Here is a 27099-nt window from a genome sequence, read left to right on the forward strand (position 1 = left end):
AGGACAGGTAAAGTACATTGACCATTCATGTGTAATTTTTATTTATTGAGAATAAAATTATTTTAAGAGAAAGAGATACATAAGAGGTATGTGATAGTTGCTGTTGCTAATGTCAAATATGTTACATAAGATCAGTAAATGATGATTGTGTCATTTCAAGTTACCCTTTTTGAGGGAATCACATTGATTGGGCTGAGACTACCTTTTTATGGGAGAAAATGGAGTTAAGAGTCTAGTAAAATATATAGGATTTCTGATAAATCATTAAGGTTTAATCAAGAGTTACAAAGGTCTTCTGTTATTATCAGCATAGGAAGCTGATAAGGGTCCTTGGGTCATGTAGTTCAGCTTACTAACTCTAGATAAAATAAAGCCTACAGTATCCAAGAAAACACATTTAAGTTCTAGTGGGGTAGTTTAGCAGGAGCTCCACAGGTGTCACTGGAAACAGCTTTGTGAGTCCCACAAATCTAGCAAGGGAAGGAGAGGACCTGCAATAAAGAATAGGTTCCACCAGGCCGGGCGCGGTGGCTCAAGCCTGTAATCCTAGCACTTTGGGAGGTCGAGACGGGCGGATCACGAGGTCAGGAGATTGAGACCATTCTGGCTAACACGGTGAAACCCCGTCTTTACTAAAACAATACAAAAAACTAGCTGGGCGAGGTGGCGGACGCCTGTAGTCCCAGCTACTCGGGAGGCTGAGGCAGGAGAATGGCGTAAACCCGGGAGGCGGAGCTTGCAGTGAGCTGAGATCCGGCCACTGCACTCCAGCCTGGGTGACAGAGCGAGACTCCGTCTCAAAAAAAAAAAAAAAAAAAAAAAAGAATAGGTTCCACCAGTATGTAAGCAGGTATAACCTTTTAGGGGAAGACAGCTTATTTCTGTTAAAGGAAATAATCCCTTTCTATTCGTTCATTCTACGTGTATAATCATGCCACATAATGACATCTTGTTCAATAACAAGATGTCACATACACAACAGTTATCCCATAAACTTTCAATACTGTATTTTTACTGTACCTTTTGTATATTTAGATATATTTGATATGCAAATACCATTTTGTTACATTGCCTATAGTATTCACTACAGTCACAGGTTTATAGCCTAGGAGCAATAGGCGATTGCCTAGGTGTGTAGTAGGCTATGCCATCTGGGTTTGTGTAAGGACTATGATGTTTGCACAATGAGGAAATTGTCTAACAATGGATTTCTCAGAGCGTATGCCCATCAATAAGTAATGCACGACTGTATTTGAGTGCCTACTTTATGAAAGGCCCTGTTCTAGGGTAGTAATAAGGTCAAAGTTTGATATGTAAGGTATCCCCAATATTTACATATAAAATGCATAAGTTTTCTTTCTTTTTTTTTTTTTTTTTTGACAGTCTCGCTCTGTCGCCCAGGCTGGAGTGCAGTGGTGCAATCTTGGCTCACTGCAACATCCGCCTCCTGGGTTCGAGCAATTCTCCTGCCTAAGCCTCCTGAGTAGCTGGGATTACAGGTGCGTGCCACCACGCCTGGCTAATTTTTGTATTTTTAGAAGAGACGGAGTTTCACCATGTTGGTCAGGCCGGTCTCAAACTCCTGACCTTGTGATGTGCCCGCCTTGGCCTCCCAAAGTGCTGGGATTACAGGCATGAGCCACTGCGCCCGGCCAAATACATATAGTTCTCTTATGGGTGATACAAAATAAGATTTAAAGTGGCCGGGTGCAGTAGCTCACACCTCTTATACCAGCACTTGGGAGGCCAAGACAGGAGGGTTGCTTGAGCCTAGGAGTTTGAGACCAGCCTGGGCAACACAGTGAGATCTCTTCTCTACAAATAATAAAAAACATAGCTGGGTGTGGTGACGTGTGCCTGTGGTCCCAGCTACTCTGGAGGCTGAGGTGGGAGAATCACTTGAGCGTAGGCTGCAGTGAGCCAGCTGTGATTGTGCCATTGCACTCCAGTCTGGGCAACAGAGCAAGACCCTGTCTCAAAAAAAAAAAAAAAAAAAAAATCTAAAGTAACCGTAAGCATTTGAATGAAGGGAAGAATTAGTGACTGTAATTTATTTAGATATTTAGATTTGAGTAAGCTATATGTCCAAGGCTAATTAGTTCATATTTTTAAAGGTTAACAAGAAATTCTGAATTGCACTGTAATGGTGGAGGGAGAGAAGTAGAGACATTCTAATGTGTCTAAAGGAATACTTGAAATAACAAACAATGGGTAGAAATAGAAGAACAATTTTGCAAATGAATAAGATTGATTCAGGGGCCAGTATTAACATTTAAAAATATGATCTGGGGAAACAACTTCCAGAATGGAGAAATGAGCATAGTGGACTCTCTCACCAACAAATAACTGTTTAACTTGTAAAAAGAATCAAATGGAAATTCTGAAGGTGCAAAGTATAATAACTGATATGAAAAAAAGGGACTAAACAGCACATTACAGTTGGAAGGATAAAGAGTAAAAAAAAACTTGAAGATAGATCCGTTATAGATTATGAAATTTGAAGAACAGTGGAAAAGAAAAATGAACAGAGCTTCAGAGAAATGTGGAACGCCATGAAATGCACTAACATATGCATAATAGGAGTGCAAGAAGAATAGAAAATAAAGTAGAAAAAATATTTCAAGAAATCATGCCTAAAAACTTCCCAAAGTTGATGAAAAACATTAATGTATACATCTAAGAAGCTCAGCAAACTCAAAATAGGATAAATACAGAGATTCATAGCCAGACACATCATAGTGCAAATATTGAAAGCCAAAAGCAAAGAGAAAATGATTCGTCATGTAGAAGAGAACCCCAAGAAGATTAAAGTTGATGACTTCTCGTGAGAAAAAAATGGGAACAAGAAGGCAGCGTGATGACATATTCAAAGTACTGAATGAAAGACTGTCAACCAAGTATCTTAAATACAATAAAATTATCTTTAGGAAATAAAGGTGAACTAAATACATTGCTAGATAAACAAAAGCCGAAGGAATTTGTTGCCAGCAGACCTGCCTTACAAGAAATACTAGAGAGAGTTTTTTAGGATGAAAGCAAGCAATATCAGACAGTAATCTGAATTCACATGAAAAAGCAAAGAGTGCTTGTAAAAGTAATTGTGTAGTTAATTATAAAGCACAATATAATAGCATATTTCTTCCTCTTTCTATTCTTAACTGATTTAAATAATAGCAAAGCAATATATATGTATATAATTGCATATATATATTGATTTATCATTGTGCTTATAACATATACACATGTAAAATATTTGACAAGAACAGCATAAAGGAGGTGGATGGGAATAAAGTTACATTGGAGTAAGGAAATGATGCCAGATAGTAAAAAATTGAAAATAAAAAGGTTAATGAAACAAACTCTAAATATGTACTTGCTCCACTTTCTTCTCTTGGTTTCCTGGGAAGATGTAACATTGCATAAAGTAATAATTATAACAATGTATTATTAGATTCGTGAATGTTATACTAGAAGATATATGACGTAAAAAGAGGAACAGTAAAGGTGGGACAAAGGAACAAAGAAGGCATGACACCTGTAGAAAATTTAAAAACTAAATAGCAGATGTAAATTCTGCCTTATCAGTAACATAAAATGTGACTGGATTAAGCAATCCAATCAAAAGACAGATATCAGATTATATATATATATGTGTGTGTGTGTGTGTGTGTGTGTGTGTGTGTGTGTATATTTTTTTTTTTTTTTTTTTTTTTTTTTGAGACAGAGTCTTGCTCTGTCACCCAGGCTGGAGTGCAGTGGCATGATCTCGGCTCACTGCAAGCTCCGCCTCCCAGGTTCACACCATTCTCCTGCCTCAGCCTCCTGAGTAGCTGGGACTACAGGCGCCTGCCACCATGCCTGGCTAATTTTTTGTATTTTTAGTAGAGATGGGGTTTCACCGTGGTCTCGATCTCCTGACCCTGTGATCCGCCTGCCTCGGCCTCCCAAAGTCCTGGGATTACAGACATGAGCCACCACGCCCAGCCTCAGATTATATATTTTTAAAAATGCAAATATACTATTTACAGGAAACACACTTTAGATGCAAAGATACAGATAGGTTGAAAGTAAAAGGATAGAAAAGATTCAACATGCAAACCTGGTTATACTAATATCAGACAAAATAGACTTTTGAATAAAAAATGTTAATGGGTATAAAGAGGGACATTTCGTTGATGATAAAGTCCATCAGGAAGATGTAGTAACTACACTCACATATGGACCTAACTACACAGCCCCAGAAATACACAAAGCAAAAATGTAGAGAGAAATAGACAATTTAACAATAATAGTTGGAGACTTTAATGCCCTACTTTCGATAATGGATACAACAACTTGGAAGAAGATCAACAAGAAAATAGAAGACTTGAAGAACATTCTGAACCAACCAGACCTGACATATATACAGAAAACTTCACCCAACAACAACATAGTATGTATTCTTCTCAAATGCACATGAAATATTCTCCAGGATAGACAGACTGTATGTTAGGTTGTAAAACAAACCTCAGTGAATCTTTTAAAAGGATTGATAATCATACAAAGGATGTTCTCCAATCACAATATAATTAAATTAGAAATCAACAACCTAAGGAAATTTGGAAAATGCACAAATATATGGAAATTAAATGACACATGTCTTAATTTCCAAAATGACAAATGGGTAAAAGAAAAAAATCACATTGAAAATGTAAAAATATATTGGAAAGATGAAAATTAAAACAAAATATATGAAAAGAATGGGTTGAAGCTAAAGACATACTCAGAGGGAAAATTATATTTTTAGATGCTTATATTGCAGTTGAAGAAAGAGACTGGGCATGGTGGCTCATGCCTGTAATCCCAGCACTTTGGGAGGCCGAGGTGGGAGAATCATTTGAGCCTAGCAGCTCAAGAGCAGCCTGGGCAACATAGGAAGACCATGTCTCTACAGAAAATACAAAAATTAGCTGGGCGTGTATGTCTGTACTTCCAGCTACTTGGAAGGCTGAGATGGGAGGATCACTTGCTGGTATAAATGCAAAATGTTGCAGCTGCTTTGGAAGACATTCCAGTAGTTTCACAAAATGTTAAACAGAATGCTGTATGACTCAGTAATGCCACCCTTAAGTTTTTACCCAAGAAAACTGAAAACATGTATCTTTACAAAAACTTGTATATTAATGTTTTAATAGCAGCATCATTCATGGTAGCCAAAAAGTGGATGCAATTTAAATAACCATCAAGTGATGAATGTATATAAAATGTGGCCTATTCATACAATGGACTATTATTTAGCTAGGAAAAGGAATGAAATACTGATTATGTGCTGCAACATGGATGAAACTTGAAATCATTATGTTAAATGAAAGAAGCAAGTTAAAAAAGACCATATGTTTTATTCCATTTAGGTGAAAGAAGCAAGTTTTAAAAAGACCATATGTTGTATTATTCCATTTATATTAAATGCCTAGAATAGGCAAATCTACAGAGACAGAAAGTAGAGTAGTGGCCCAGTGGGGGTATGGGGAGTAACTGCTGATGTGTAGGAGGTTTCTTGCGGGGTGGTGCATATTTTCACAACTTAGATTGTGGTGATGGTTACACAACTCTGTGAGAGTACTAAAATTGTTGAATTGTACACCTTAAATGAATTTATATATTTCTGTCCCAGTAAAGATGTTGAAAAATACATCATCTGGAAGGAGTATATATACACTATTACGGGCTGTGATTTTTGGTCCTTATTCTTGCCTATTCCTTAAACATAGTAGGAAACATTTATGAAATGAGTGAGTAAAAAATGAAATATATTAATTTGAATATATCATTCTCTGTCTTGGTTAATGAAAGAATACAAAAACTGATAGTGGTTAATTATAGAAGCCTCTCAGAAAGCATTTTGAAGGAGCAGAAACATGGTGTATGTCAGAAAATGTAAAATACTTAAAGGAGAAAACCAAAAATACACCATAAATTGACAGACAATGGAGGAATATGACAAAGAGCAGAAAGGAAATAAGAGGGAACTGTGTAGTTGGAGAATTTCTAGTATATAAAACCCATAATTAATTTCTACTCAATGAGTGAATACAAGTCTGGTATGAGAATTGATTCCTAAAAGGACTTGCCAGACTTTCTGGAGAAGTATAGCACCAATAAGTAAAATCTAGTTATTTTCCCTCATTCACATAATAGTTCTTTTTTTGGTTGCCTCTTATGTGAAAGTTTTGTTCCCTCCTCCCCATCTAGCATGGTTAATTAAGCTCCCTTCTGTGTAGGAACTTATACTAGGAGACACACACACACACACAGTAGTAAGTGATGCATTTTAATAAGAGTGTTTGAAGTGCTATAGGAATTCGGAAGTAGCATTTGAGATGGATTTACACATGCAGTGTTGGGTAGAAGAAGGGCACTCCAGTCAAAAGGAGCAGCATGAGGAATTACAGGGCATCCAGTTTGACTGATGTTTGTGAAGGGAGTAATGAGAGATAAAGCTAGGGCCAAATTATGTCCTAGCTCTGATACTTACTAGCCATCTTGGGAAAGTTACTTTACTTCTTCCTGAGCATCCCCTTAAAACAATGGAGATAATAATCCCTATGTTTATTGGAAGAATTAGATGAGGCAATACATGTTAAGCACTTCTTACATGATCTGGTACAGAGTAAGTGCTCAATGTTTACTATGTTTGGGCATGGAAAAGCTTCAATACTGAGCTAAGACATTTAAGCTTTTATGTTGTGGGGAGCAATAAATAAAGATTTTGAATAGAGGAGTAGCATGATCAGAGCAATGCTTTAGGAAGATTAGCTTGGGACAGTGATCTGGAGGTAAGAGAAGGGGAGACTGGAGATAGGAGGAAGCCATTGCAGTAGTCCAGGAAAGGTAGAGGGAGCTTGAACTTGAGTATTGATAATATATAAAACTACTGTATAAATATTACTGACAGTTTGGTGCTGTTGTAACACAAATAGGAAACAGGGAAAAGGAGCAGGTTTGAAGGTGAAAAATGAAAGGTTGGTTTTATACATACTGAGTTTGAGATATCAGTGGGACTCCAGGAAGAAATATGTGACAGGCAGTTGGAAATTCAGTACTGGGGGTCAGGGTTTGGGAGAATATGGGAGTTGTTGCCCAGAGGTTATAGCCAAGAGGTTGTATAAGATTATGAAGGAGAAGAAACACAGGGTCAGAAGAGAAGATAGTTAAGGACAGAACCCTTAGAGGTGGGAAAACGAAGAGAAGGCAAATAATATGACTGTAATTGCTTTTCACAAGGCTTGGTTGTTGCTATTTAGTATTATATATTTTTCCTTTATACCTGCCAACCGATTGTTTGCTGTCTTCTTCAGTAACACAGCTGAATGGGCCATCACTAGTAGTCCTTATACATCTTCAAAGATGGATACAGTTGTTCTTACATAGGTCCTAAGTCCTTTTGCTTTTACCTAAGGCTAACACGACAAGATCTGTTAAGATGGCAGATCAGTTGTATTTCTGAAGAACATATGGGCATTATAAGAAGCTACAGTTTGGTTTGTCTTACAGGTGTTCTCAGAAAATACAGAGAAATATGGGCAGCCTTGAGGTAGTATGAGGTGGCAAATCATATGTCTGATGCTTTCTCATTGAAAATTTGAAAGTTGATTTTATCTTGAAATGTCTTGGTTATCCAGAGAGAGGGCAGAATAGTGTAAGGATAAAAATGGGGTTCCCACCCTGCTGCACGATTAAAAATTGCCAATGGATTTCTCTGGTGCCAGTTGTTTCATTAGTTCTTCAACCCCTAGTGCATACAGCAGCCAGAAATGGAAGGTGACTTAAGGCCATCATCATGGGCTTTCCTGCAGAACTCAGGGAGTGTCTGCTTGTGCTTGAGCACGGGAATTCTTTGTTATAAGGGGGAAATGACTTGAATTGGCTGATTCACTTTCTTTGTTTCTGAATAGGCCCCTGTGATTCAATTAACTTTTACAAGTGAACTGGGGGCATTAGCCACAATCCAGTGGGCTGGTGAAAGAATTGTGTGGTTCTGCTGCAATATAAAAAAAAAATGTACATAAGTATTTGATACTGGAAGGCATTTGTGACGCTGTAAAATTAATGAGTTGGCACTGTTCTCTGCATACTCCTCTAGGCTTTTTATGGCCTTTTTATTCCATTCTTGTGTTAGGGGATTTGGGGTATGTGTTTTTTGTCTTCCTTCTAGACTTGCATCTTTAGGATACTTCTAAGTCAGGCTGGTCGCAATCTTATTTTTAGAACTCTTACCAAGGTCAACCTAGTCCTATTATACCCAGATGCTGCCCATTCACATCTTTCAACTTCACCTCTCCCTTAATACCAATTGCACTGGTGAAAGGGTTGAGGCTTGTGGGTAAAGTTGTATCCCTAACCTGAACTTGTCTGTGGGTAACATCTAGAGCCGGTCTGAATATGGGAAGTTTGAGTTGGGGCTCCATAGGATCAGAAAATACTTAACTTGTACTGTGACAGCTTACAATTTAATTTCCTCTCCTTGCAGTAAGTACAAATGGATCCTAGGTGAAGAACCAGTAGAGAAACGAAGAAGGCTCCAGAATGAGATGACAACACCTTCTCTAGATTATTCCATGCCTGCTCCTTACAGGAGGGTGGAGGCACCTGTTGCCTACCCAGAAGGGGAGAACAGCCATGATAAATCGAGTTCTGAGAGAAGTACACCACCATACCTTTTCCCAGAATATCCAGAAGCAAGCAAGAATACAGGTCAGAATAGGGAGGTTTCAATTCTGTATCCAGGGACCAAAGACCAACGCCAGGGGTCCCTGCTTCCTGAAGAATTAGAAGATCAGATGCCAAGATTGGTGGCAGAAGAATCTAACAGAAGTAGCACAAGCATAAACAAAGAGGAAGTGAACAAGGGACCTTTTGTAGCTGTTGTTGGTGTTGCCAAAGGTGTTAGAGATTCAGGAGCTCCCATTCAGCTGATCCCTTTTAACAGAGAGGAGCTTGCTGAGAGACGAAAAGCAGTTGAATCCTGGAACCCAGTGCCTTATTCTGTGGCCTCTGCTGCAATCCCTGCTGCAGCCATTGGGGAGAAAGGAAGAGGCTATGAGGAGAATGAAGGTCGTAATACACCAAAGATGAAGAACCAGAGAGAGCTGGAAGAATTGAAGAGAACCACAGAAAAATTGGAACGTGTTTTGGCTGAAAGGAATTTGTTCCAGCAAAAGGTTAGGGTAATACCTCACCACTAGGAATAAGAGACCATTGTAACCAAGAGACTGGGATGTTGGTGCCCTGATTATTTAATGTTCTGAGGCCTTTAAACAAAATACGCCCTTGAACTATTCTGTGGTGTTTCAGATAGAGTAACTGTAGTAGGCTTCCTGCCCATTTTAGGGTATTGAAAAGGTCCCTAAGTAGAGGAATATGTATAGTGGAATCACAGGATGACCATATGAGGAATGGTTTTGGGCATGTTTTTTTGTGGGGTCATTGAATTTCTGTTTCTTGGACTGCAGGTGGAGGAGCTGGAACAGGAGAGGAATCACTGGCAGTCTGAATTCAAGAAAGTCCAACATGAATTGGTGATCTACAGTACCCAGGAGGCGGAAGGCTTGTACTGGAGCAAGAAACACATGGGTTATCGCCAAGCTGAATTCCAGATTCTGAAAGCTGAGCTGGAAAGAACCAAAGAGGAAAAGGAAGAGTTAAAAGAGAAATTGAAGGAAGCAGAGACACACCTGGAAATGCTGCAGAAGGCTCAGGTCTCCTACCGGACCCCAGAGGGAGATGACCTAGAAAGGTTAATTACTAGGGTTTAGTTATCAGCTTGTGAGTGCTAATGGGAAGCATCCCTCAGGACCCCCTGTTATTGGCCATAGACAAAGGAGGAAGCCTTAATTCACAGGCCACCAAGAATTGAGTAATTACTTCTTAGAAAGCTGCAGCCAGTCTCCCTGTGCTTGGTGGTGTTGTGCTTTCTTCTTTCTAGCTAATGAAAACATAACTGTTGAGAAATGTGGTTCCATTTTGAAGGGGCTTCATTTTTTTCTGTTGGTTAATGACTCCATGTCATCTCTTCTCCTGCCCCCTCACTCCTTCATACAGGGCTTTGGCAAAGCTTACGCGGCTACGTATCCACGTCAGCTATCTCCTTACTTCTGTCCTCCCTCACTTGGAGCTTCGTGAGATCGGGTATGACTCAGAACAAGTGGATGGGATCCTGTACACGGTGCTGGAGGCAAATCACATACTGGATTGAGCACCAGACTGTATACCCTTCTCTTCTCTTCTGTCTCTTCTCTTTTCTCTCCCTCCCCCACATCTGTGTCTTTCTTTCTCTCTCTCTCTCACCCTCACCTTTATGCCTTATATAGAGAATCTCTGTGTAAATTCTGGCTCATAATCAGTCTCCTTCTTATCAGTTTTGGTGTGGAGAAAGAGGCCGGTTTAAATAGACTTTAAAGAGTCTAGGAATAGAAAAGCAATAGTCACCAAGCTAGGTGACCTGAAAGCTTTAATTTTCATGACCTGGATATGTGGTCTATTTTATATCTTTTTCTGAAATGGTTTGTATTCATTTAGGTTAAATCAATCAGCAGATATTGGGTCCGGTATACCAGGTGTTTTGGGGGTAAGCTAATAAGTATAACTCATGTTTGCAGCCTTCGAAGATGTAACAATCTCGTTGGAAACATAAGACATACATCACATTATACACAAAAGTGTATGATATGTACAACTGAGTGGTACAGATATGACATGGAAGATCTAGGGGAGGAAGTTCAAGGAAGGCACCACACCAGAAATGGGACCTAAATTAAGGCTTAAAGAATGAGCATGGCCACTCTGTCAATGAGTGTTCTTTAGGTGGTAGGACTATGGTTGATAGTTTTCTTCTTCCTATCTTCCTGCCTTTTTCAGATTTTCAGTATTAAACTTGTTATTCTTACATTGGAAAAAATAAATTGTTTTTAAAAAGATCAAGTAGGCTTGGATTTGAATATCAAATGAGAGATTATGTGAAAATATAAGGTAATGTTATATTTCTAATTTATATTAAATTTAGCATTACCTCTGGAAGAAGAAAAGCATAAACAAAGGCGTGGAAAAATTTGGAATGTGAAAAATGTGTTTGATAGAAGTGGTGGGTTAATGTAAAGGGAACTAAGGTTACATCATGATCTGTTCACCTGCTTTGGTATTTGCATTTTAATAAGGGATTCTTGAAAAACCTATAAGGCTCAAATTAAAAAATATATTTATCATCAAATTAATGGGAGGATTTCGGGTAGTTAGGGAAGTATTTTAGAGTGGAATCTATCTGATGTCCCCCAGAATACACCTACTCACTCTTCAGGCTAGTGCTGAGTGAGGGGTAAACCTCATACTATCAGAAATAGTAAAACTTATTATCTTGTAAAAGGAGACATTGTATTCATTTCTTTATTGTGTTTACATAGCACATACTCTCCAAAGAGTTCAGGATACTTTTCAAAAGACATTGAACAATGAACACATAAAAATATACCAACAGTAAAAAGTAGGAAGTAGAGGAGAAACAATCAAAGGAAGGTGAGATCAAGCAGTGGCAAAAGGATTAGCTAGTCCAGAGGAAATGTTTTGGATATTCATTCTGTTTCTCTCCCACAGAGTTACTTCAGAACACTTTTCCAAATTAATTTTACCTCCTTTGAAAGGGGGTTCATAGTAGATATCCCAGTGAGACTGCAGGGAATGAGGGGAGGCCAGATCCAGGCTTCATCATTAGAATGAGTACTGAAAGATATCCCCTGCCCCGTTACCTTCCACCTCACCCCAGCTCTTGCTTGCCATGTGATTAATTTTCATGTTAGACATTTGGATTATGATAGTCAAGGCCACAGTTGTCTAAATGTAAATAGTACTGAGGGAAGAGTAGCACATTCTGACATTCTCTCAGTGAGACTTATTCATCAGATGGGGGCTGTGAGCGGGTGGGATTTCACACAGATGAATGGGAGTCTGCTGGAGGAAAAAATTCAGAGCGTTGAAGGTTCTGCCTATGTGAGTGTTTGTTGGCTGAATGAAGGGACGGAGTAGGAAGGAGGGCAGGCAATGAGGCTTTAAAGGGAAGAAGGTAGGAAATTTGAACTCTTCTTTCCTAGTGCTTACTCTCAGCCCATTCCTTGGTTTGTGGTCCTGACCCCACACTGCTTTTTCCAGTACCACTATCTGTGTGAGTCCATTCACTTCAATACCAAAGCTACCTCTTTGTTTCCTATTTACTACGAAGCCATACTAGCATGAGATCTCGTTGATAGTGTTAAATCCCACTGTGGAAAGATTGAAAAATAACTCCCAGCCTTACCAGAGGTTATGATCTAGTGTGGAGGCAAAAGATACTGAGAAGAAAAAAGCAGGTGCCTCCTCCTGGATTTCCTGTTAGGTTAACATAATCATAATTCCCCTTTAAAATGTCTCCCACATTTGCATTTAACTTTCCATTGCCATGATCAACATTTAGGTTATTACCTAAATAACATTACCTCATGCCTTGATTATCTAAATAAATTCTTAGATGGCCTCCCTTGCCTCCTGTTCTTCTTCCTCAATCCACCCTACTCAGTGTCACCAAATTTTGTTTTTTAACAACTTTGTCAGGTCATGCCTCTGCTCAAAGACTTGCTAGTGCGTTCCCAATTGCCCACCTTGTATAGTACAAATTACCTAGGATGGTGCTCAAAGCCCTTTGTGATCTGGCTTCAGTCACCCTTTCTAGAGTCATCTAGTAACATTCCAGATACAAGCCACATTCCGTCTAAACTGAGCAATTTTCCAATTTCTGAGCATGCTTTAAGATTTCTCCCGTCTCCACCTTTGCAATTTCATTCCCTTTACCTGGAATGCTTTCCCTCATCATCTTTCCTTTGGCTCAAATGCCAACTTTTTCCTGCAAACTTCTCTGATTAACCCAGCTAGACAAAAAATTTCTCTGTGAACATTTAACTTTTCAAGGCTTGTATCACAAACATCCGTGTCCTGTCTTCCCTATTAGAAAGCTTTAGATTCTCAAATATTCAGCTGCCTACTTGACATGAACACTTAACATTGCCTCATTAAAAATAAGCAGTGATACACCCTGGGGCTGTTCTCTTTCTCCCAGTTTTCCTCATCTTAGAAAATGGTACCTCCACCCATCCAGTTGCTTAAGCTAGAAACCTGGAAGTTATCCCTAATTTTCCTCTTCTCTTACTCCCTACATCCAGCCTGTCAACAAGTCTGTCAGTTCTACCTCCAAAGTGTGTCTTGACTCTCCTCACTTTTACTATAGCTACCTTAGTCCAAACTGCCATGATCTCCCATGGGTTGTTATAACTCCTAGCTGGAGTCCTTCTACTCTTGTTCCTACAGTTGTCTATAGACAGTGATTTTTTTAAAAGTAATAAATTAGATCACGTGATCCCCTGCTTGAAGCCCTTAAATGACTTCTCATGGACACTTAGAATAAAATCCAAACTACTTACAGTATCCTGCAAGGCCCCTGCCTACTTGTACTTTGTCTCTTGTGACCCCTCTTCATATACCACTTTCCCCCTGGCTCACTGTAGTCTTCCTATGGACACATGCCGAGCTCTTACCTCAGAGACTTCCCCTGCTATTCCCTCTCCCCAAACATACTTTACCCATACTGCTCCCTCCACTAGAATGCTCCCATCTCCAGTATTAGCATATAGCTGGCTAGTCCCCATCCTTCAGGTCTTGGTGTGTCACTTCCTCAGACAGGCATTCTCTGGCAGCCTTTTGTCTCTATCTTCCCTATTATGCTATCACTGTTTCCTGTTTTCCTCAATTCATAGCACCTCACAATTTATCATGATATATTTGGTCATTTGCTTTCACTCAATAAATATTGGGTACCGACTATGTGCCTTGTGATACACAGTAGTAAATACAACATACATGCTCCCTGTCTGCCTCTCTCACTAGTAAGTTCCATGAGGGGAAGGGCCATGCCTGTTTTTGCCAACCACTGTATCTTAGAGCTTATCATAGTACCCGGGATCTAGGAGGTAATTAGTTAATGATGGGAACTGTGTTTTGTTCATATCTTCATCTCCCTCAGGGTCCTAAAACAGTACCTTGTTCATAGAAGGGGTTGGATAAATGCAGTATGAGTGAGGTAGATGACAATCCTGGACATTCAACTTGGAAAATGAAAGATATTAAGTGCTATAGGTTAGAAGGGGTGATCAGCACGAGCTGCAGTGGCCTAGTGTTTCTCTTTAGCTGATCTTTGGTATGGGTAGGTAGAAAGGCTACCAAAGGAGAACAGGAATGTGGGTATTCTTTACTACAAACATTCTGAATCTTTTTAGAGGCTCCCTGGCATGCAATTTTTAAATACTGAGAACTATAAAACATAACCAGGAGATGTCTGTAGAGACCAGATCTTGAGAATGAGAACTAAAAGGAGAAAAAAACATTCTGAGGAGGCGTCTGTTCACTTTTTCCGAGAGTGGTGATAGTTTGTATCAAGAGAAGAAAGGAGCTATCCTCAAGCAAAGAACAGAACAAGTCTCTAGGAAACAAGTTCTGGGCACTAGGAGGTCGATGCGTGCTTGTTGGATGAACTAATGGGCACCTGGTAGAGGGTTAGACCAGGTACCTTGTGGCCCCAGGGAACAGGAGAATTTGCTTGCCCAGGTTTAGTGATTGCAAATTATCTGGGCTAACAATTCAGAGGCAGAGGCTTAATTACAAGCTCTTCATTCCCAGAGGCAGTCTCCATATAGAATGTCTTTCAGAATTCTGTATATGAATTCAAACCCTTTTCTATAGTACTGTATTAAGAGTGAAGCACAGGGGTCTACTGAGGAATGCCAGGTGTGAGCTCAGGCTAAGTCAAGTGTAATTTCCTTCAAAGAATGACTTATGCTTTGTGAAATGGACATCTGTAACTCATGACTTCTATTAGGCAAAGGGGGCATTAAGGAACTATACTTTCTGAATCAAAACTTAGAGAACATGTTTGGATAATAAATTAGATAATTGAAAGAAGAGCTGATTTAGTCTTATGTATGTGAAGGCTTTAGTTACCAAAGATACATAAATGGCATTCATTTTCTAATAGAAAATAAAATCTTCCAGAAGAAATTTTTTTTGTTTCTTGCCCCCAACCCTAAGCCCAAAGTTTTGATGTGATTCACCAGAAATTCGCAACCCAATTTTAGATAAAACCGTGTAAATGTTTTGGGTGCTTTCAACATACCAAACACCTTCCATATATCTGTCCATTGTGCCCTCAGGCAGGCAAGATAACTTTAGACAGAGGCTCAGGAAAGTGTTGCAGAAGGTCTGGTCTTCCAGATAGGCCCTGGAAACCTGGAAGGATTGGAAAGCTGAAGATGTGTGGGGAGCGTTTTACAGGTATGGGGAAGAGTAAGCAAAGTCACAAGACTGGGTGGAGAGTGAATACAGAAATACCCAAGAGGGTTTGAGAGAGTGGATTATCTAGTGTGAAGCATAAGGAACAGAATCAACCATGGGCTGGGAAATGCCAGCAAGAGGGGCTATGCTAGACCTGCTTAATGAATTAGGATGAAGTAGCTGTTGAAATCTCTCCAATTGTCCCTAAATTTGGGATGTTAACCGCAGTGTGTAGTTACCTTGGACTGACCTTTTCTCTAGCAGTGAGACCTGGTTAATCATGGTTCTGTTCCAATCCACATGGTCACAGATCTGGATGAGAGCCACCATTATCCCTTCCCTCTGTAACTTCTCAGGTCTGCCTTTCCCCTGGCTTCCCACGTTTTATGAGTGGAAACCCATCCAAAGTCTTCAAGATATTTGAACTTCGGGAAGAATCTTGAGAAGTTTTGGCCTGGGAAAGACCATTCCCTTGATAACATGGATTCAGATCTGTGGCAGAAAATACACTTTGTTGTCTGCCTCCGTGCCCTAAAGACACACATTTTGGTGTGGCTTTGGCCCTACCTTTAGGTCGCCAGTCTACTTATTTATTACCCATTTGTTAGTACCCACTGTATGCCATGACCACACTGAGAGGCAGCTCTCATCCACATTGTATAGATGAGGAAACTGGATTGTAGAGAATTGAAGTGGCTTTCCCAAGGCCATCCAGCTAGAGTGCAGAGGCAAAATCCAAACCCAGATTCATCTGACTCCAGAGCCCAAACTCACTGCCTATTACACCATCCTGCCTATCTTGAAAATGATTACTCTTGTCGTCTTCCTTTTAATAGGAAAATGCTAAAACCAGCCCACACTAACAGCAATTTCCAAGGAAGACAGTTTCACAATCCCACACAATGTTTAACGGCCCTCATGATCAGGAAATTGTTCACTTATATAACGAATATCCCTCCAAACAACGTGGAAATTCATTTCCCCTTGACTGGGTTTTTCACTCACAGCTGTCACTTGGCAGCTTTCCTGATATCCACACAGCCATCGAGATCCTATTCTTACACTCCGGGAGGTCTTGGACTTGCTGGCCTCTGCCCATGGGTGTTCTCACTGGCTGCTTTGAATCCCCCTCTCCAGACAGTGCTGAGTTGGACAAGTCTCTTGGGGAGTGAGAAAGTGACACTTAAGAATATATTGGTTTATTATTACACACAGAGAAGTAAAATTAACCATACAAGGTACCTCTGGAATTGCCAACGGGAGGATGGCACCACCTTTCTCATCCTGTCTGCCTTTTCCTTGATTTGTATCTTGCTTCCATTTTTAAGCTATTGAATCATTTTGGTAAAGGGTGTGTTACTCAGAGAAGTCCCCTTCTCCCCCAAATTCCAGTGTCCATTGTTTCTGAATTTTGGTTCTATTTTTTAAACCCACTGAACTCATCTTTTCTGGCTCCTTTTAGGCTAAACTGAGAAACTAGTGCAAATGCTGGTGTTAATACCTGATCTGTGGCTGAACGTGTTTCTTTTCCCAGCCAATATATTTGCTTTTTTAACCAAAGTGTTCAGTGCCTTTAAACCAAGGGAGTAGGGTCTTCACAGTATCATCAGATATATCCCTCTGTGGGGGATGCTGATCCATCCTCTTGTGTTCCATTGGGCATTTCCAGACATAAATATAGGTGAAGAGGCTGCAAAGAGCATCTTCTTTTTGTAGGTGTTTGTTTGTTTGTTTGTTTGTTTTGAAACAGTCTCGCTCTGTCACCCAGGCTGGAGTGCAGTGGCATGATCTCGGCTCACTGCAAGCTCCACCTCCTGGGTTCATGCCATTCTCCTGCCTCAGCCTCCTGAGTAGCTGGGAGTACAGGTGCCCACCACCATTCCTGGCTCTTTTTTTTTTTTTTTTTGTATTTTTAGTAGAGACAGGGTTTCACATGTTAGCCAGGATGGTCTCAATCTCCTGACCTCGTGTCATGATCCCAAAGTGCTGGGATTACAGGCGTGAGCCACTGCGCCCAGCCTCTTCTTTGTAGTTTTTGTTTAACTGGCCTTTCTCCTGAGCAGCCCACGCAGAACTTGGTCAAATATCACAGACTCCGAAAGCACTGGTGGAGAATAGGAGCTACCACTCAAATGCTGGCTTGTCCGCCACACTATTCGTACTCGTTTGGCATCTCATTTCACATCCCATTAACCTCTTCAGTATCTTTTTTAAAGCATGTGAGTGTTCTCAGTGTTATCTCCACAAGGTCATGAGAATTTTCAAACAGAAACTTCTTCAAAACTCCCGAGGAGGTGACCCGTAAAGTGGCGAGGCTGCCATTCTGGAGGAATAGGACTTCAGAGAGGACAGGAAAGCAGCAGCTCTCTCCTAAAATGGACCTGATGATGTGCCCTTGCATGGTGGCTTCCTGCTTTATCAAGCTCAAAGGCTGCTGCTTGTCTCGGGGGATGATGAAGCCCAGAGCAGGGAATTTTAGGTGAGAGTTAACAGGAAATTCCTGAGCTGCAGTTCCCAGGAAAGTGGTGGGCTGTGGGTGGGAGGAAGTGGTCAGAATATAGCCGCTGCATTACTGTGTCTGTTAACAGCCTGTTAATATTTTATCAATGATCACATCACAGCATATAGTGAGCCACCACTTAGGGCAGAAGAGAGAGATAACCTGCTAGACTTCCTGTTTGAGGTTCTTTTCCCTCTTGAGATAACAGAATTTCTCATCAAAGCTGGGAGCCGCTTGAGCAGGGAGACCAGTCTGGGTGAAGGCCAGGCTTCAGCCAGCTGAGGAGAAGCACATGCACTTCCCAGCCTGGGCCTCTGTGTCCCAGAGTGGGCTGCTGCAGGCACGAAAGAATCCCCTGTCCGTGGGCCCAGGGCTGAGTGGGAGGGAACAGAGTTGGCCCTGCCAGGCCTCATCACCTTCCTTTAGCACGAGGCTCTTCTCTTGCCTGTCTCCCTTCTCCCACACCTGCATTTCTCCTCTGGTCCATAGACAGAAGGCCCCTGGCTACCTGAATGGGCACTGCTTGTGCTTCCCCCAGCAAGTTCCAAAGTCTTGTGCAAGGGAAGGAGATGAGGGAGGAGAGGTTGAACCCCAGGGTCACTCCTTTTAAAGTCACATAAGGGTCTTGTGAGGCAAACTCAGAAGGATTCCGGATTAGCTGCACAGCATATCCCTGCTACCTCCTTAGCACTGCCTCTCCACCCGATTGCTCAATTTCCCAGAGTCCTTCCATTGCAAGAAGCAGTTTTCATCATGCTTTCCCCAAAAGCTCATGTAGTGGCAGGCCCTCATTTCATATGGATTGTAATTTAAGGGGACTTACAAGACTATTTTTATCAGCCCTTGACACCCCTATTTTATGTCACTTTTGTCATGTCTTTCACAGGACAGCCCATATGCTGCCTTGTACCACAGTTAGGTGTCCATGTCTTATCTCCTGTAGATGAGCTGTCAGTTTCTACAGGGTACAAACTTTACCTTGTTCACTCTCATCACCCTCAAAGCCCTTTGCACATTTCCTGACACAGAGTAAGAGTTCAGTGAGTGTGGGCTGGCCAGCAGATGGCTGTTTGAATAGCTGGACAAAGGTCTTTCCGAAAGTTGGAGCTTGCCTTTCCACTAAGAAGCCAGTTTCAGTCCTTCCCCCATTAATGATCACATAGCAGTGGGTCACTAGGGCTCCAAGGGGGAGAAAATATGAGTCACATTATTATCAGAGGAATGAGAGAGGGCAGAACATCTCTCCTTGTGCAAGGGTCAGAGCCATGAGGCTGGAGCATTAAACATAGTGGCCTTCACTATCCCCTAGGTCTGTGGCTAATCTAAATTACTTTATGAGGGAAGGCAATGGGGTGAACTGAAAAGTGTTTGCCCTGGACCCAGGAGTCGGGAATATTTCTAGGAAACTACTTAGAGCAAATCCTTTCTTGCTTAACCAGCTGGAGGGAACAGTTGCTCTTTGTTAGGTCTTCCCTGGCTTTTCTGGTTGAGGATGAACTTCTAACTCCTTCCACTGAAACTTCCCAGATTAACAAATGTAGGAGGATCCCTCAGGCCAGCCTCCTTCTAAGATGAAGGGAAGCTCTGTGCTCTATATCCAGCAAAGGCCCTTATATTCCAGTGACTGACAGGGACGCGAAGCCTGCAAGAGTTTGAAGAGCAATATGTCCTCATACACCTTCTGAGACCAGAATGCTGGGCCTATGTTGCTGTGAGAACTTTCTAAGCTTACGTTCAAACTCTGACACTGACCTGAGTGATATTACTCACATATCTGGGCCTCCATTTTGTCTCTTGTAAAAGACCCACTTCACTGGATTATGTAGAGAATGCAGTAAAATCAGTGGATCTGCAAGTGCTTTAGCAGCCAGATGGTAGGTCATCAGAGCCCATACCAGATTGCTGCCTACTCAGCATAGCAGAGCCAGCAAGGTGGTTTTATCTTCCAACCTCCAGTGGCCCCCAATCAAGAGCTCTGGGGTTCCTGGTGCCAGACCAGAGACATGACTTCTTGTTAAGCTTTTACCCAGGGAGCCTTCTCTCTCTACCCTTATTCCTGCCTGCTGCCATTCCCTCTAAATGGATTTGGTTGCTGACATTCTAGTCTCTGCACCAAAGAAGGCTCACTTCAGAAGTGCAAGGGTAGTGTCTGATACAACAGGCTATGTGCTGAGGCCCTCTAGATCCAGGGGCTGGTTAAGCTGAATCAGGTAGGGCCCCATTATTGTCAGTGTTGCCACAGTGAACACCCTTATGAATGGGGCTTTGTTAATTCCTAGTGAGGGTAGAACAGGGCCAAATCATTGGTCTCCCGAACTGCCACACCTTCAGAGTTAGGGGAATTGGAAGTGAGGTATTGTGTCTTACTCAATGTAAGCCTGGCATGCTCCTGGTAGAGCAGCTAGCGGGGCCCAGGCTGGCCAGCATAGCAGGAGAGGGCAGTTCCAGATGGTACACTTGATGATTTGCCAGATTGTCCTCATGGGCGACCAGGATTGCCTGTGTGCCCTCCTTGTTACCTGGCTGGCTGTGAGTTATTTTCCTCAGGCAGCTTAGGGACCTCTAGAAGGCTCTTCTATTGGCTGTGAATAGTGTGGGATCAGCAGGGTCCTATTTTGGCAGTCAGGAGACTGAGGGAACTAACACTATCTTTGTGGCCCTGGGAAAATCTATTTACTTGTGTGGGCCTTAGTTTCCCCATCTGCCAAATGCAGATGATTAGATCCATTTCACCTTCCTCATGATAGTGGTTCAGAGAATGAAAGGAATAAATACATCATCATTTAGCAAACAACTGAAAACAATTGTTATGAAAAGGAAAGAGCCCTGGGGAAGTTGAAGAGGTTGGAGTTGCCTTGGGGAGGAGATTGTCATGCTTTCTAATTATTTCTAGTAAGGTCTAGAATTGTCTATCCACCCTGTGTAAAGAAATGCCAGTTTCCACCCTCCCCTCCCCTTAGGCGAAATCCCTCGAGTTTCACTTGCCCATTCTGGGCCCCTTTTAATCAGTAAGACAGTTACTCAATCAACAAGTGTTTATTGATCACCTAGTGTGTGCCCGGCACTGTTACAGATACTCTGGGGGAAACAGAGAGGTCTAGGATATGGCCCCCACCCACCGAAGGGTTTACAATGTACTTGTGAGATTGGACACACACACACACAAATAATGATCAATCAAAAATTGTGAATACTAAGCATCAAGAATCAATTTATACATTGAGGGTTGGGGGAGGGAGGGGTAGGAGAGGGATGGAGTGATCAGAGAAGGCTCAATGAAGTAGGTGATGCCGAGGAAGTTCTCCAAGCCTGAGGAGGACTTGGCTAAGGGAGAGGGCCTTCCAGGTTGGGAGAGCAGCTGGAACATGGACAAGAAGGTGGACATGTGAAAGGCATGTTACAGACAACAGATGGGCCCTCTCTGCTGACACTGAGGTTCGAGGAGGTGTGCTGAAATTTTTCAGAAGCCAGTCATGCCTAGACTGGTGAGGGAAAATACTTTGGTGTATGACCCCTCACTCCCACTCCAGGGTAAAGGGAACATTTTCAGACCTTAGAGGTGGAACTGTCTTCCTGGGAACCATTCTCCACTCCCACCTCAGCTACAATCCCAGGCAGCAGTGCAGCTGTCACTCAGATCATGGACACAGCACCGTGGGCATGGATATGCCATGTTGGAGCCCTTAGATGCCCTCTAGCCACTCTGGAACATCTTCTGATGGACAGTGGGGGAATCTGAAGGGACTTGCTTGGTGCTGTGGTCTTTCAGAGGCTCTGTAGTGCTCTGTGGGTGGACCCTGCGGGGGCCTGATCTCAGTTGAGCTGATTTTCCATTACGCCTGCAGACTTTCTAGGGGGCTGCCTGTCGCTGTCAGAGTAGAAACACCCACTGGAGCCACTGCACACATCCACCTGGCTTCTTAGATAGCAAGGTTCTTATTCTTTCTTGGCCACCACCAAGGAATGGTATCTTCCTCAGTACCCCACAGCTCCCACACTGTCATCCCCCAGCCAAGGGCCATCCCTAGAAAAACTGGTTTACTGTTCCTAAGGAAACCATTGTCTATAGCCCTTAGCCTTGTGGTTTAGGCAAGAGGCCAGGTCAGGTGCCCCAGAGTGAGGCAGGGGCTTCAGCAAAAGTTGTGATCGCAGCTTCTGAGGCAGTTCCTCAGTGGAGTCAGAGTCTGCTGCCACCTGAGCTTTCCACCAGATCTTCTTTCCTTTCCTTGTGCTTTCCTCAAGCCGCAGGCTTGATCCCCAGCCCACAAATATGAGAGAATTCTGGAAAGTGCTCTGGGAAATGGGTTCTGTTTTTTTTTTTTTTTTTTTTTTTCATTTTTAGTTTTTTAAATGTCCTGGGCTGCCTTCCTGTCCTCCCATCCTGCATCCTGCATCCTGCTTTCTATTCCCTGGATACCGTAGGATGGTTTTATTTCAGTTCATGTACAAATTAGTCTGGACACTGTGGAGTCATAACGAGAGTGGGATGGAGGTTCCAGGGCCAATCAGTTTCTTTGGAGGGAGGCTTGAGAAGTAGGTTAGAGCAATGCCCACAAAAGCCACTGCTTCTCCTTCCCATCCCCAGCAATGAGCTAAGAGCCAACCTCAGCCAGAGAGAGGGTCTTTGATCACAGAGGGTCAGTCAGTGGGATGTGATTAGTGGGTTTGGGGATGGAGTCCCAGGTAAACCAGAAGGCAAAGGGATCCTCTGAGGCCTGGCTTAAGGTAAGGGGATAGGGTTTCAAGTTGAGGGTTGGGGACTCAGGGCAGGGGAGCGGCAAGGTGAGGAAAACAGAAAGGCTGGCATGGCGAGCATCCTTGGCAATTCAACCTGCATGCTGTTACACTAGCCCCCATTTCTGCCTTTGCTCAATCCAATGGCCAAAGTCAGTCTATCAGCAGCACCTTCTGACATGATCCAGTGGTAATGTCCCTCACCTGTGGCCCTTGGGGTGCTGTCCACTGTTTTTCATGGACCCAGCCACCCCCCAGCTCTGGCCCCTGGTTCTTCACACATACCCTGTCAGGCTGTAGGAATTGAACTCACTCTTGACTTTGGGAAGTTGACCAGGCCTTGGAGAGCTCCTTGTGGCAAGAGGTTGGGCTTGGTAGGCATCATAGTAGTTGGAGCGATTTCTCTGGGATGAGCAGGAAAAGCAGAGGATGATTCCAGCTATCAGGGAGAACAGGGAAGAAATAATGCCCAAGTAAAGAGCCTCTCCAATCTCAAATTTCATGCTGTCAGGCACCAGTGGTGAGTAGAAGTCCCGCAGGATCCCATGAAGATTCCAGGCAACAGGAATGAAGCCCAGGAGGCCTCCAAGGATGAAAAACACTCCACCTGCTACCGCCACTCTGTCTTTGGCTCGGGATTCCTGGCAGAAGACTGTACATTTCATGCCCACCACAGAGATAATGCAGGCCAGGGAGGAGATTGCACTGGATGTCACCATCATGGCCTGGGCAGCCTGGATGTCAGCGGGCAGGCCCAGAAGGGTGCTATAGATGTCACACTGGGTGATGCCTGTGCTGTGTGTGGCACACTCCATCCAGAGGCCCTTGGAGAAGCCGACTGCTGTCACAATGCTGGCACCGACGTAAGAACTTGTTTTCCAGCTGGGAAGCAGCATGGCAACCAGTGTTCCCAAAAGCCCCAGAAGGCCTAGGATGTAGCCCACAAGTTGGAGGCCAAGAGAGGCCATGGCAGACCTCTCAGTAGAAGCGTCTTCAGGGACTGCTCCCTTGTCTTCAGGCTGAAGCTCTTGCTCCTTGGACACCTCTAATCCCTCATTTCAGAGTCTCTCTGCCAGGCTGACTTCTTTCCTCCTTACAAGTGTCTGTGGGTGGCCACAGGCAGGCTCAAGAAGGCATCTAGAAGACCTAAAAAAATCCATAAACCAGATTAAATATTGACCAGAAGCTTATGAGAAACCAGAAAACGCTGGATGCCTTTTGACCTTTGTTATCTTTAGAAATAACACATGAGAAAGGAAAAAAAAAAAAAAAAAAAAAACTTTGAACGTGGAGCCAAAATGTCATCGCCTCCTGCGTAGGCACATGCCTTAGGTTGGCAGCTGGACAAAGCCAGGAGCCAGACAGGTGGCTGCCTTCCGGGAAGGTGATGATGGCTGTGGCGGTTGTGGTGGCTGTGTTAACTCAAGTACTAGTCTCTAAGGCCTGCTGTTTAATACATTGCCAAGCAACAGTGCCATAGGGCCCCTCAATTGCAGACTGAGGTCAAACTGCAGACTGCATCCGGAGGAACAGATCCTAGAATGTAGCCTTGGACTCCAGCTTATTAGAGCCCTCTTGAATCTCCAGGGGCCTAGAGAATAGTGGCCTAGCCCTGAATCATTCTGCCCATGTTGAAAATCTACTCCAGGGCAGATGGGGGTAGGCAGCAAAGCCTTCTGTCCATACTCTGAGAGTTCAGATCCTCCCAGCCATGCCCAAATCCCCCTCTGCAGCCTAGTCTAAGGCCTCCTGCATGTATAACATGCCCAGACATTTCCTGTCCAGTCTCCTAAGAGATGCTCCCATCATCAGCCTCTTGGATGATGAGGGAGCACTCTGGAACAAGGGTTCCAGGACTGAGAGGGAGCCTTGAAATTCCCTGGGACATGTGTTAGGGGAACAAGAGTCTGCCACGGAGGAAAGGGAAACTGCTCTAGAATATAGGGCTTTGCATGAGGTGGGTATCTGAGTCAATGCTTTGGAATCTCAGAGCCATATAACATTTTGCAGTGTTCAAGGAGCCCCCAGTGTTGCCAAGATTCAGGACACTAAGGGTCAAGGGTACACTTCCCCATTCTCTATAAGACCCTCTGACCCATTGATTTTTCTTTCTTTCTTTTTGAGACAGGTTCTCACTTTGTCACCCAGGCTGGAGTATAGTGGCATGATCTCGGCTCATTGCAGCCTCGACCTTCTGGGCTCAAGCGATCCTCCTGCCTCAGCACCCCAAGTAGCTGGGACTGCAGGAGCATAGCACCACACCTGGCTAATTGTGTGTGTGTGTGTGTATGTGTATTTTTTGTAGAGACCGGGTTTTGCTGTGTTGCCCACACTGGTCTTGAACTCTTGAGCTCAAGAAATCTGCCTGCCTCAGCCTCCCAAAGTGCTGGGATTACAGGCATGAGCCACCGTCTGACCTAACCCACTACTTTTTCAACCCACCACAATCTGGCTATTCCATTTTAGCCTTCTTCAAGATTTCTCTTTCCCTACTCATCTCTTAAATGTGAGTATTCCTCAGAAGTCCATCCTTTTCTCAATTAACACTCTGTCCCTGAGCAAAATCATCTTGCCCCCATAACTTAATCTACTACCCATCCACTGACCCTCCAACTCTGAATTGCCAGGATAGACCCTTCTGAGCTTCAAGACTGGCAGAGCAATCACCTAGTCAGAATCTCCACAGGGAAATCTCATAGACATCTCGAATTTGACATGTCCAAAAGAGAACTCATCACCTCCCCCATGCAGCTTTCCCCAAACAGTTCTTCCCTGGGTTCCCTGTGTTCACTGAATGATACTTCTATCCGTCCCCTTGTGCCAGACCAAAATCTGGAAAGTGATCTTTGGCATCTTTCTTGTACTTACCTCCTGCATCCTATAGTCCCTATGTCCCACCAGTTCTACCTTATGAATATACCTCAAATCTATGGTTCCTTTGTCTCCATTTCCACTGCTACTTCCCTAGTTCAGAGTTTCACCATTCTTTTTTTTTTTTTTTTTTTTTTTGAGACAGAATTTTGCTTTTGTTGCCCAGGCTGGAGTGGGGTGGTGTGATCTTAGCTTACTGCAACCTCCACCTCCTGGATTCAAGCTATTCTTGTGCCTCAGCTTCCTGAGTAGCTGGGACTACAGGTGCATGCCACCACACCCAGCTAATTTTGTATTTTTAGTAGAGACAGGGTTTCACCATGCTGGCCAGGCTGATCTCGAACTCCTGACCACAAATGATCTGCCCATCTCGGCCTCCCAAAGTGCTAGGATTACAGGCGTGAGCCACCATACACGACCTCCTCATTCTCTTTCACCTGGATTATAACTGGTCTTTCTCCCAATTCATTCTCTACATCATTGCCAAGGTGATCTTTCAACACATTAATCTGATCAAGTCACTACTCTACATAAAGCATTCCAATGGCTCCCCATTTGCTAAAAGTAAAAGTCCAAACTTGCTTGTACTCCATGACCTCTCAAGCTTCATCTCTTGCCCTTTCCCTCCTCATAGTCTATACCATTGTGGAACTAAATTACTTCCAGTCTTCAATCATGCCATGTGGTCTTTTGCTCCCAAATAGAAATAGAACAGAATGTTCTATGCAGAGTGTTAATGTATTCTTCTTCCTCTGTTTAGTGCCTTCTCGTCTTTTAGGATTCAGTGCAGATGTCTCTTACTCTAGCCTGGGTCAAGTACCCCTCCTGTCTATTCTTACAGTATCTTGTGTTTACTTCCATAATAATAATAATAATAGTAATAGTAGCACTTATGTAGTGTTTTTTATGGGACCATTATAAGCACTTTTTATGTGCTAACTTATTTAATCATCACAAGTTTTTTTGTGGTAGGCACTAATAATCCCTATTGTATAGATGAAGAAACTGAGGCAGAGATAGTACATTTTGCATTATGTTGCAATTTCCTGTTTAAACCCTTATTCTTCCCTATTAGCCTGTGAGCTCCTTGAGGGCAAGACTGTATCTTATTTATCTCTGTATCTCATGTGCCTTACACACTGCTTTACCCAGAGCAGCAATTCAAAAACTATCTTCTTAATGAATGAATGAAGTTGGCAAAGAGGTTTGAGGGGCTCCATATGACTAAAATATAGGGACTTCCCAAATGAGTCAATAACGCTTCGGTGTAAGGGTCATTGAAGTGCTGCCCAATGTTGGGAAAGAAGAAGGAGAGAGAGATGGGGGATCAGAGGAAGAAATAGGTAAAGGGGGAGAGAGAGGGCAGAGCTTCGCCATATATATAATGTATATTATATATATATATTTATAATATATATATATTTGTGGAATATTTCATCTCTTCAACCAAATCCTAACAATTTGAGGGTGAAAAAATATATATTAAATGTCTATCACGCTTCCACAGCATTGGGCACATGATTGATAGTCAATACGATTCATCAGCATTGGAAACACCAATGCCAGTGTTGATGCAAAGCACTGCAGAGCAGGAGCTGATAAACATTTGATGA

The 27099-nt window shown here is 42.7% G+C and overlaps 2 protein-coding genes across 7 annotated transcripts in view; one reads left to right on the forward strand and one right to left on the reverse strand.

Annotated features, from left to right (window-relative positions):
- Window positions 1-10955, forward strand: part of LOC105490435 (MORC family CW-type zinc finger 4) — a 60845-nt gene extending 49890 nt beyond the window's left edge. For 3 of the 5 annotated variants that reach the window (XM_011756037.3, XM_011756038.3, XM_071088827.1), the window contains 3 exons: window positions 8510-9200; window positions 9492-9775; window positions 10081-10955. In XM_011756037.3, the coding sequence (XP_011754339.1) occupies window positions 8510-9200; window positions 9492-9775; window positions 10081-10234 (1129 nt within the window). In that variant the 3' untranslated portion in view covers window positions 10235-10955. The remainder of the gene's footprint in view (window positions 1-8509; window positions 9201-9491; window positions 9776-10080) is intronic. The other 2 variants (XM_011756039.3, XM_011756040.3) reach the window with 1 other exon arrangement.
- A 6388-nt stretch (window positions 10956-17343) lies between these two features.
- Window positions 17344-23760, reverse strand: LOC105490437 (claudin 2). Of its 2 annotated transcripts, none has more exons than XM_011756043.3 (2): window positions 22901-23760; window positions 17344-17911 (listed from the first exon to the last, which is right to left on the reverse strand). In XM_011756043.3, exons 1-2 carry the CDS (start codon window positions 23581-23583, stop codon window positions 17857-17859), a joined length of 738 nt encoding a protein of 245 aa, XP_011754345.1. In that variant the 5' UTR covers window positions 23584-23760; the 3' UTR covers window positions 17344-17856. The 2 variants fall into 2 exon arrangements, with proteins under 2 accessions (XP_011754345.1, XP_011754346.1); XM_011756044.2 differs by lacking the exon at window positions 17344-17911 and adding an exon at window positions 20899-21239 and having other exon boundaries at window positions 22901-23758.
- Between the last annotated feature and the right edge of the window lie 3339 nt (window positions 23761-27099).

Source organism: Macaca nemestrina, chromosome X, assembly GCF_043159975.1.
Source record: "Macaca nemestrina isolate mMacNem1 chromosome X, mMacNem.hap1, whole genome shotgun sequence".
In the NCBI taxonomy this organism is placed as follows: domain Eukaryota; kingdom Metazoa; phylum Chordata; class Mammalia; order Primates; family Cercopithecidae; genus Macaca; species Macaca nemestrina.

Coding starts and splice junctions, on each gene's coding strand:
- LOC105490437 (XM_011756043.3), bottom strand. CDS start 23,583: ATGGCCTCTCTTGGCCTCCAACTTGTGGGCTACATCCTAGGCCTTCTG. Junction 17,912..22,900: donor AATTCCTACAGCCTGACAGG/GTATGTGTGAAG, acceptor TCCCACCCACAG/CCCACCACTTTCCTGGGAAC.